The following is an 11,335-nucleotide window of genomic DNA, read 5'->3' as shown; positions in this document are numbered from 1 at the left end:
ACCATGTAGACCAGGCTAGCCTCGAACTCACAGTGATCTGCCTGCCTCTGTCTCCTGAGTCCTGGATTAAAGGTTAAGCCACCATGCCCCAGCCAAAACTTTGTGTATATGTGTTGGTGCAGTGCTCATGGGAACCAGAAGAGGGCGTCAGATCTGCTGGAATGGGAGGTTCAGGCAGTGGAGAGTCACCACCATATGACTACTAAAAACCGACCCAAGGTCCTCGGTAACAGCAGTAGGTGCTGTTAATAGCTTTGAGCCACCTCTCGAGCCCCAGGACCTGGGCCTTTAATCACTGGGTGCATGGTCTGGGAAGATTCTGGGTGACTGAGCCATGGGGTGGGATGACTCCTTTTTCAGCAGGCGGGGGCCCTAAACAAAGGCCTCCTGGGATTCACAAGACAAGGATGTGTGAGTGAAAAATGAAGCAGTCCTATGCTCAGGCTGGCCTCTAGAAAGGAGCCTTGGTGTGGCCTTGGACTTCCTCCATGTGCTAACTGGGAAGTTCTTGCCCCTCTAGACTTCTAGGTGCAGAAGACGACGGTTTGTTGTATGAATCTGAGATGGCAACCGGAGTGGGTGCAGCTGCACCAAAGGCCACACAGCGAAAGGCAGCGATTCTGAGGCGGGCTTGATTCCTATTTATTCAGAGAGCAGAGTAGAGATGCGTGAGGGCCAGGTCTTGTCCTCTGAGCATGTCAGATGCGGATGTGGAAGGTGCTGTGTGCAGAAAGTAAAGGTATCACTGACAGCTCACAGATCACACCCCACCAGGTCCCCAACATCCTCTTTCTACACTCAGAGGCAAGCAGGGACCCACAGGCATGTGAACACCCCAGAAATCACAGACGGTAGTTTTCCTGTCCCCATGGGACTTGTTGGGGCCAGGCGTGAGGCCAGGGGTCAACCTTGGGGTCATCCTGCAGGTGGCTCCCACAGTATGTTCTTTAAACTATTTTTCTGCAGGGCGGTGGTGGCGCACACCTGTAATCCTAGCACTTGGGAGGCAGAGGCAGGCGGATTTCTGAGTTCGAGGCCAGCCTGGTCTACAGAGTGAGCTCCAGGATAGCCAGGGCTACACAGAGAAACCCTGTCTCGAAAAAACCAAATACAAACAAACAAACAAAAACCCCAAAAAACCAAAAAAATAAAATATTTTCGTATTTGTGTGTGTGTGTGTGTGATGTAGAGGAGCCTGCAGAGGCCAAGAAGAGTGGCTAGGGCCCCTGGAGCTGGAGTTGCGGACAATTGTAAGCCAGCATGGGGGTAATGACAACAGAACCCCAAGAGCAGCCAGGGCTCTTCAGCTCCTTCTCCAGACCACAAGACCTGCTCTGGATTTGATTGATTCTAGGTTTTGAAGACCCTGTAGCCCATACAGCCCTGGAACTCACAGCAATCCTCTTGCCTCAGACTCCTGGATGTCTCAACTACAGGTCTATGTGCCACCGTGCCCGGCTCCATAGGGATCGTAAGCACCTACCTGGATAATAATCACACCCCACCTCCTTTCCAGACTGGCTGTAGGACTAAAACCTGGTAGCTGGTTGCCTTTGAGCCTCAATTTATTCATCAGGTAAATGGGAGTGCCTAGACAAGTGATGGCTCAAGCCTTTAGTCCCAGCACTCCAGAGGCAGAGTAGGTGGATCTCTGAGTTCAAGATCAGCCTGCTCTACATAGAGAGTTCAAGGCCAGCCAGGGCTACATAGTAAATGTGAGCAAAACTAAATCAAACAGAAGGATGCAGCCCCAAGGCATAGTCTTCTGATGTTAACTCTGCACCCCCAGCCCTGCAGCGGAGCCTCTGACCCTATCCCAGGCTGCCGAGGACAGCCGTGTGGAGCATTCCCAGCAAAACTCCTGTGGCAGTTGATGGAAACACTGCTTCTGTCCACACGAGATGCTCACAGCCTCATAGCTATGGTCATCAGCCAGAGTGGGCTGAAACAGGAGAAGCTGGGGTGTTCCCTGAGGCCTCCTGTGGCACAACAGGACTCCTCATCCCTGGGTTTGAACCTTCACCTGAGGAAGTCTGGGGCTCGCAGGATCATATTTTGGAAGTCCTCCAGGGACAGCCGCCCATCTTGGTCTCCGTCTGCTTCATCCAGAACCTTCTCACAGACCAGGGTCACCTCCTCAGCACTCAGTTCCCCACGGGTCAGCCTGGTCACCGTCTGCTCCAGGTCCCATGCACAGATGTAGTTGTCATTGTTGAAGTCTGTGAGGCCAACAGTAGGGGGCAACAGGCAGCAGAAGGACATGTCTGTCCCCCATGTTTTGAACTGTACATGGATACGCAGAACTCATGTAGCAGTTATTGAGCACCTACTGATTACCCTGCAGCTTCGCACCTGGGCCCTGGGAGCCATTGGCCCAGTGTGACAACTGTTTATTTTACTTATTGTGTGATTACTGATTTTTTTCTTTAGCATTTGTGGAGTGCCTACTGCGTGCAAGGCATTTTGGTAGCTTTTTCAGTCATTCAGTTTATTGAGAGTTTACTGTGTGTGTCAGCCAGACACCATGAATTCATTTCACAGTTGTACTCAGCAAGCATTTGTTGACTGTTTCCTGCTTACCAGCCACTGGGATTAGGATTACACAGTTATCCATCCATCCTTCACAGCTGACTGCGCGTGCACAGTGTGCCAGGCATATAACTGCTCTTCACCTTTCCATACATTCAGCACATATTTACTGGGTACCTACTGTGTGGCATAGGAGTTAAATGCTTTGGCATTCATTCACTTAAGTATTAAGTACACACTATGTGCCAGGCATTGTGATAGCTGCTTCCTAGTCATTCTCCGACTCATCAAGTATTTATTGTATGTCAGACCCTGTGGCTGCGATTTTTCATTTACTCCCCCTTAACATGATGAAATAAACGCTGTAAAAGGTTGTTTCCACATTCCAGAGCTGCCCGTGTGCTCCTGATGGCCTCCACAGCAGATGAAGCGGAGCTCATACAGGGACAACAAGTGACTCAATCAAGAGATGAACCGTCACCTGTGGGAGCTCTCAGGACCCGGAAGAGTTTTATTGGTTCATTTACTGAGCACCTACTGTGCGGTGGGTACTACGGCATCGTTCTTCATTGATTCACCTGAGTATTAAGTGCCTACTGTGGGCCAGACTCTGAGAAAGATGCTCTAATTCCATATGCCCTCATTCAGAAAATAGTGAGCACCTATGTGTGCCCTGAACAGAGACAGATGGGGCGTGGCTCAGGAGTGGAACCCCGCCTAGAATCTCTCCGTAAAGGGCTGGGGGCGTGGCTCAGGGGTGGAACCCCAGCTGGGGCGTGGCTCAGGAGTGGAACCCCGCCTAGAATCTCTCCGTAAAGGGCTGGGGGTGTGGCTCAGGGGTGGAACCCCACCTGGAATCTCTCCGTAAAGGGCTGGGGGCGTGGCTCAGGGGTGGAAACCCAGCTGGGGCGTGGCTCAGGGGTGGAACCCCGCCTAGAATCTCTCCGTAAAGGGCTGGGGGCGTGGCTCAGGGGTGGAACCCCAGCTGGGGGCGTGGCTCAGGGGTGGAACCCCGCCTAGAATCTCTCCGAAAAGGGCTGGGGGCGTGACTCAGGGGTGGAACCCCGCCTAGAATCCCCCAGTGAGGGCGCAGAAGCGGCTGGAAGCATTTGATGAATTCGAGGAAGGATGAGCCAGCCCAACACTGGTGGAAGAGTACGCGAGGAGATCTGGGATGGGGGAGGCCAAGGCCACGTGGGTACTGGAGTCCCTGGGGAGGCAAGCGTTCTACGGTTTCCTTCTGGTTCCCACCCCGGGGCCCAGCACGTACCATAAATCTTAAAGGCATAGTAGGCCTTCAGGTCCCGTGGAGCCATCTCACTCATCACTGAGAACATATCCAAGAAGTTCTCTAAGGTCATGTGACCATCCCCATCTTGAGAGAAGACCTGCGTAATCCTCTGGCGGAAAGGGTTATCCTAGGGACAGGAAGGCATGTGTCTGCTCTACCGGGCTCCTCCAGAACCCACAGATGCCATCCATGCCCCTCCCCAGAACCCAGGGACCCGGGACAGGAAATCAAGCAACCGTACTCCTCACATCTGTGCACCCCGTTTCCAGTTCTACAAGATGCTTGTGACCCAAGGAAGCCAATTAGAAGCTGACATTCATCTAGCGGCTGTACTGGACCTGCATGTTACTCAAGTTAACCAATCAGATGCTTTCTGAGGCTGTAGGATGCCTGTGTGAGCCTTCCAAGGCTATTCCTTGACTTTTCTACTTTGTGTGTGTGTGTATTTTCTCTGTGTAGCCCTGGCTGTCCTGGAGCTCACTCTGTAGACCAGGCTGGCCTCGAACTCAGAAATCTGCCTGCCTCTGCCTCCCAAGTGCTGGGATTACAGGCATGCGCCACCACTGCCCAGCTCCGGCAATATATTTTTAAAGAATAGAAAATAAGCTAGCTCATGGTAATGCACAGCTTTAGTCCCAGCACTCAGGACGCAAAGGTAAGTGGATCTCAGTGAATTTGAGGCCAGCCTGGTCTACAAAGCCAGTTCTAGCACAACCAGGGCTGCACAGAGAAACTCTGTCTCTAAAAAAACAAAGACCAGAAGCACACAAGTCAAAGTAGCCTTGGGAAGTCCCTGAAACTGACAAGATTCAGTAGCCCTGACTTCCCCCAAGAACATATGGACTCTAAGGACTACTAAGGGGTGCGCTTAGAGAAGCTGGGCTGCTTAAACAGGCTCCATCCTGAAGAGGTTTACATCAGCGGAGTCACTCTATAACCACTGAACCGTCTGCAGGCCTGCAGTGCACTCCAGGTCCCCAGCTGCATGAGCTGTCACCCACCCTGGGGTGGGCCTTGGAAATGCACTTGCCTTGGATTCATTCTGCTCCAGTAAGGAACATGTGGTTTGAATAAGAATGGCCCTGCCCCATAGGCTCATATATTTGACTTCTTAATCATCAGGGAGAATCACTACTTGAAAAGAATTAAAGGTGTGGCCTTGGAAGAAGTGTGTCCCAGGGGTTAGGGCTTTGCGATTTCAATAGGCAGGCCCAGGGTCTTTTCTTCCTGCAGATCCAGATGTAGAACTGCCTTCTTGACACACACCATATTCCCCACACACAACATTCTTCCCCCCACATTCCAACACATAAACACACATTCCTCCTCCATCCCCCCACACACGTTCCCTCCACACTGTCCCCATACATACACACATCCCCCACATTCTACACTCATGCACACACATCACCCTACACACTCATACATCCCCTTACACTCCCCATTTCTTCCACACACATTTCCTCCTTTAATAAGCACAGTAAAACATCTTTTACACATGTAAAGATAGTTTAGCCAGGGATTCTATTACCCTCAGGCCTGCTCCAGATAACCTGAACCTAATGACGCCACACACTCAAGATAACCAGACACTGTCCGAGAACCCCATGATGCCCACCGCACAGCCTATAAGCAGAGACCAAGATCAAGGCTCTGCTCTGCACATCTGGAGCGATGCCACCTTGATCTGTCCTGTGGCCAGAGAGTCTCTCCCAGGATCCTGGCCCTTGAATCAGAGACTTCTGTTGGACATGGGACCTGGCAATCAGTTAAGACGCATCATCACATGGGTGAGTGGCCTTGGGGAGGCAGGCTTAGGACCTTAGTAAGGAACTTAGATGTGAGCCTTGCATCATGACCCTCGGCAGAGTGACAAACAACTTTTGTGTGTGTGTGTGTGGGGAGGGGAGTTTAAGACATGGTTTCTCTATGTAGCCCTGACAGCCCTTCCTGGAACTTGCTCTGTAGACCAGGCTGGCTTTGAACTCAAATTTGGCTGCCTCTACTCTGTGTCTTTCTGATCTACATAGTGTAGGTACCGAGACCTGCAAGGCTTGTGACGTCATACAAGAGACAATTAAGACAATGTATAGGTCTGTTGCCAAGGCAACAGCCGCCGTTTACCCAGAATTCCATAGTCTACTGTTACCTGTAATTACATCACCACCGGTATATAACCGGGCAGCCTTCTTCCCGTTCTCTTTTTTCTTCTCTCTTTCTCTCCTTCCTTCCCACCCGCTACCCCTTCCCCATCTTAAATAAAGTCCCACGTGGAACTGTTTGGCCTGGTGTATCTCATTGCGGCCCACGTCTCCATGGCAACAATGTAGGTACGGAGACCTGCTAGGGTTGTGACGTCATACACATAGCCCAGGCTAGCTTCAGGCTCACATAGATTTGCTTGCCTCTACAAGAGGTCTGAGTCCCACCACGCCCCAGCCCACGACCACCTTTAACCTTGTCATCCTTCTTGTGTGTGTCTCTCAGAGCCTCAGTTTTCTCTTCTGTAAAATGGGGGTACCCGTGGCCACATAGGATGCAATAGAGACATTTTCAGTCTGTTTTTGCTCTTTACCCACAGCCCAGGATTACCTTCAGCTCTGGCATGCTGCCAATCAGCTCGTAGGGCACCTTCACCTTGGGACTGGTGGTATAGTCCAGAGGCACCAACTGAGGGGCCAGGTCCTGGTATCGATAGAACAGTCTGATATGGGGAGAGAGAAAGCGGGAAAGGCTGGTAGCCAAGAGGCGGAAGGGATTTGATTCTTTTCTTGTGTAGTAACAGGACTCACTCCACAAGGAAGGACGCTGGGGCCCCAGGAGCCTCAGGCATGAGTCTGAATCTTGAGTGCACAGAGCCAGAAATAGGTCCCCCTGTCTCCCTCCCCACAGACAAGGCCGCTGCGGAGCGGGGAAAGCAGGAACAAGGTAGGAAGGAAGAGCTTCCTGGAGGAGGAGGCATTGGTGTTGAGCTCAGAAGTAGGAGTGGAAGTTCACCAAGAAGATGGAGTTAGAGGGACGAGGTGCTAATGGCCGATCGCTCCACAGCGGTGTTTGAGGGACCTGGATCTGTGGTGACATGCAGCACAGGTATCAAGGTCAAAGGACAATGTAAGGAAGTGGCTCTCTTCTACTATCCGGGTCCTAGGAGTCGATCTTCAGGCTTGGCAACAAGCATCTTTGTTGAGCCATCTTGAGGACCCACAGAGTTTGTCTCTCTTTGTGCCATCCAGTGAGTTCCTCTCTCCTCCCAACCTTGGTCACTCTGTTAACAATCTGGAAGCCTGGGTCAGTCAGAATGCCACTCATCAGGACTCTGTCTCTCTGCCCTGGGAACTCAAGGCCTCCCTGCCCAAGCCTCAGTTTCCCCACCAGTAATCTGATCATGATGGCCAAAGGGACCTACCTGCCAGTTGTCCTCACAGACAATGGGCTGATGGGTGAGAAATGTACCCATCAATAATGGATGCCCTGTACCCACACAAGAGGGGCTCGCCCTGATGCCCCACAGCTGAACCACAGCCGACTTGGGTTTCACAATGGCCCAACAGGCAGAAGGGCGACATGGGAGGTTCACCTGTGTCTATCCTGCTGGGCTCAAGCCAGAAACCTGCAGTCACTAGGGACTGCCAATTGTCAGGCACAATCTCACAGCTCAGGGCTGGAGCTCAGCTCCACAGTGGACTCCCAACCTCAAAGGGCCAGGGTGCCTCTCCAAGGCTCCGGTACCTTCTGTGGCTCCCTGATGCCCTGGGGTAAAAGGACAAGTTCCTCAGTACAAACACTCAGCCCGTGTGATAGAGTGTGACATCCCAGCCAAGAGTCTCCGCCTCCGTCCACTGACCTTGAGGCAGCGCCCACATCAAAGCCCTAAACTTGATGGTGCTGTACCTCCGCTCCCTCCACACTGCAAAGACACTGAGCATGGTGGTCCAGGCTTGTAATCCCAGCACTTGCGAGGCAGAGGCAGGTGGATTTCCCTGACTGCTAGCTGTGTGGCCTTGTGTTCAAGGTCAGCCTGGTCTACAGAGAGAGTTCCAGGACAGCCAGGGCTACACAGAGAAACCCTGTCTCTCAGGATAAGAAAGGAAGGAAGAACGCAAGTAAGAAAGGAAGAGAGAGAAACAGAAAATCAAGAGGACCCAAAATAGCAAATGACCCAAAAGACTTGCCTGATGACCTGGGTTTGACCCCTAAGGCCCACGTGGTAGAAAGAGAAACTGGAAAGCTGGACCAGAACCCATTTAAAGGGGGCAGAAAAAAAATCAACTCTATAAATTCTCATCTAACCGCTACACATGCACCATGGCACATGCACACACATTTGTACACTCACAAGTCATGTCCCTCCCCCACAATAATAATTTTTTAATTGCAGCCAGCTACAGTGACATACACCTGTGATCCCAGCACCCAAGAGACAGAGATAATTTTGAGGCTAGCCTGGGCTCCTTCTCAAGCAAACAGAACAATAACAAAAAGATTGCACAAAGGCCCAGCAGTAACTAGAAAGTTGTTTTGGGATGTCACCTCCCTTCATTCCCCACTGACCTCATGATCTCCTTCCTCGTGAAGAAAGTACAGTCCTGTGGGGGAAAGAAACCAGTTTAACCCAGGTCTGCTTCTGGGGCATCTCTCCATGTGTCCCTCTAGACACTCCAAACCCACACAGACAGCCTGGTGCCACAAAAGGGCTCTAAGGAGACTCCGGGCTGCCCATAACCCAGACCAGCTTGCGGCTGCCAGGACACACCACGCACACCCACCTGGTACTCCTCCAGTTGCTCGTGACTAAACACAGTCTGCTTGTTGCCCATGCCACAGACTTCAGCCTTGAATCCACTGGGCCTGAAATTACAGGTGGCTCCTCAAGGACACCCCTGCACATAATGTCTGAGCAGATAGATGTTCCTGCCCTGGCTGTCACCTGCCCACCCATCCAGTCACTTACCCCGAGCTTGGTGAAGCTCAGGTTACCTGGCTCTCTGCCTGGGCAACCTTTTGAATGTGTCCACAGGCGTGGAAGAGGTCTGTGGGAGGTCACAGAGAAGCCATTCTGTCTGGGACACCTTCAAGTGCAGGCCATGCACACAGCCCAGTTCACATCCTAGCTTCCCTGTCTGCTAGCTGTGTAGCCTTGGGTAATTGTCTGACCTCTCTGAACGTTGCTTCTGAAATGGAAATTACTTTACCATTTATAGGATCAGTCTGAGGGTGACAGACATATTGGATGTGGCAGTGTATTACTGTGACTGAAGCAGAAGGCTACGGATTCCTGGGCTTGCTTCCCTCACCGTGTCTCCTCTCCTCTCCTCTTCTTCTCTCCTCTCCTCTCCTCTCCTCTCCTCTCCTCTCCTCTCCTCTCCTCTCCTCTTCTTCTCTCCTCTCCTCTCCTCTCTATCCTCTCCTCTCCTCTTCTTCTCTCCTCTCCTCTCCTCTCCTCTTCTTTCCTCCTCTCCTCTCCCCTCCTCTCCTCTTCTTTTCTCCTCTCCTCTCCTCTTCTTTTCTCCTCTCCTCTCCTTCTCTCCTCTCCTCTCCTCCCCTCTCCTCCCCTCTCCTCTCCCCTCCTCTCCTCTTCTTTTCTCCTCTCTTCTCCTCTCCTCTCCTTTTCTCCTCTCCTCTCCTCTCCTCTCCTCTCCTTTTCTCCTCTCCTCTCCTTCTCTCCTCTCCTCTCCTCTCCCCTCCTCTTCTTCTCTCCTCTCCTCTCCTCTCCTCTCTTTCTCTCCTCTCCTCTCCCCTCCCCTCCCCTCCCCTCCCCTCCTCTCTTCTCCTCTCCTCTCCTTCTGTATTCTTTCCCTTTGGCTCTTTCCCGGTCATGGCTGGGTCCCTACTCTAACGAGGACACTGGCAGACCCAACCGTGCATCACTAAGCAGAGGCGGGATAAGATTTTGTGCCTCAGTTTCCCTATCTGAGCAATGAGGTTGTTCTCATTAAGGAGTATCTGTGACTTTGAAAAAGACCAATCTGAATAAATCCACTCAGAGCACCAGTCACGGCTGCTGTCACCTTCTCAGCATCTGTAGTTTATAAAGAAGGAACCAGAAGCTCAGAGATTCCAGACACTGCCTCAGGAACACACAGCTTCACAGGTATGGGGGGAAAGATCTCTAAAAGGGCTCACACTCACCTCTGAGGCCAAGCTGCCTGGACGCCTCAGACTTCTTTCTTTCTTTCTTTCTTTCTTTCTTTCTTTCTTTCTTTCTTTCTTTCTTTCTTTCTTTTTCTTCATTTATCTATTAATTTGTGTGTGCATGTGTGAGTATGTGTGTGTGAGTTTGGTTTCTAAAACTGTGGTAAGTAGCATGTCCAAAAATAACTTGGGAAGGAAAACGTTTATTTCATCTTACAGCTTCCAGTCACCATGCTGGGAAGCGAGGGCAAAAGCTCAGGGCAGAAACCAGGTGTGGACAGGGGACACGATGCCGGGGCGAGCGCCACCGTGTGGGGGCTGGGAGCCCAGCCACACGCTCCGCAGGAGAGCCAAGTGTCCCTCACCCTGCTGTGCTCTTGAGCTTGCTTTCTTTTCTTTTTTTTATTTTATTTTTTTCTTTTATTTATTTTATATATGTCTTCAGATACCACAGAAGAGGGCATCAGATTTCATTACAGATGGTTGTGAGCCACCATGTGGTTGCTGGGATTTGAACTCAGGACCTCGGGAAGAACAGCCAGTGCTCTTAACCACTGAGCCATATTTCTCCAGCCCTAGAGCTTGCTTTCTTATAGCAGAGGTCAACTCTTAGTGGCTGCTTCTCTCTTTATACCTGTGGCTCCCCAGGACAGAGCCCAGGTCATCAGACTTAGAGTCACGAGCCTTTGCTTACCTAGCCATACAGCCTCAGACACGTCTTTGTTAACGTGAGGGGCCCAGATGCTGGCGGCTCTCAGGCAGTGTGCACGAGTTCATCTCCTGCTCTCTGGGGCCCACTGCCTGGCATCAAGCAGTGGCCTGCTGCCCCCTGCAGGTGTAACTTGGAAAGTCAGGTGCTGCTGCCTCTGTCCTGTAGATGGATTCTGTTTCCTCCGCAGTGCAAGGCCCCCTTGGTAAGGAAGATGAACCAGGTGGCACATGCCTGTCAATGTTGGGAGATGAAGGCAGGACCATTGTAGGTTTCTGGCCAGCCTAGGCTGCAGAGTAACAATTTTGTAACATCAAGAAACAAGAAACAAGAAACAAGAAACAAGAAAGGAGCCTGGCAGTGGTGGTGCATACCCTTAATCCCAGTGCTTGGGAGGCAGAGGCAGGTGGTTTTCTGAGTTCGAGGCCAGCCTGGTCTACTCTGTTCCCAGCACCCACATAATTGCTCACAACTGCTTGTAACTGGCTATATAGAGAAATGCTGTCTCAAAGAAAAATAAAAGAAGCAAGAAAGGGAGTGGGTAGTAGGGCGGCACATGCCTTTAATCCCAGAGCTCAGGGGGCAGGACTGGCAGCTTTCTATGAGTTCAAGGCCAGCCTTGTGCTCACGGGGCTTCCAAGGACAGCCAGGGATGTATAAGAACTTGGTGGGTT

The 11,335-nt window shown here is 51.5% G+C and overlaps 1 protein-coding gene across 1 annotated transcript; it reads right to left on the bottom strand.

Moving 5' to 3' along the window:
- Positions 1 to 635: 635 nt before the first annotated feature.
- Cib3 (calcium and integrin binding family member 3) lies at positions 636 to 8,637 on the bottom strand. The gene is made up of 5 exons (XM_052162145.1): positions 8,587 to 8,637; positions 6,413 to 6,766; positions 3,800 to 3,947; positions 2,024 to 2,219; positions 636 to 720 (listed from the first exon to the last, which is right to left on the bottom strand). Exons 1-5 carry the CDS (start codon positions 8,635 to 8,637, stop codon positions 699 to 701), a joined length of 771 nt encoding a protein of 256 aa, XP_052018105.1. The 3' UTR covers positions 636 to 698.
- Positions 8,638 to 11,335: the final 2,698 nt, after the last annotated feature.

The sequence above is a fragment of the Apodemus sylvaticus genome, chromosome 18 (assembly GCF_947179515.1).
Source record: "Apodemus sylvaticus chromosome 18, mApoSyl1.1, whole genome shotgun sequence".
Taxonomy (NCBI): domain Eukaryota; kingdom Metazoa; phylum Chordata; class Mammalia; order Rodentia; family Muridae; genus Apodemus; species Apodemus sylvaticus.
Note: the sequence above shows the minus strand (reverse complement) of the source record. Positions and strands in the feature narration are given on the sequence as shown.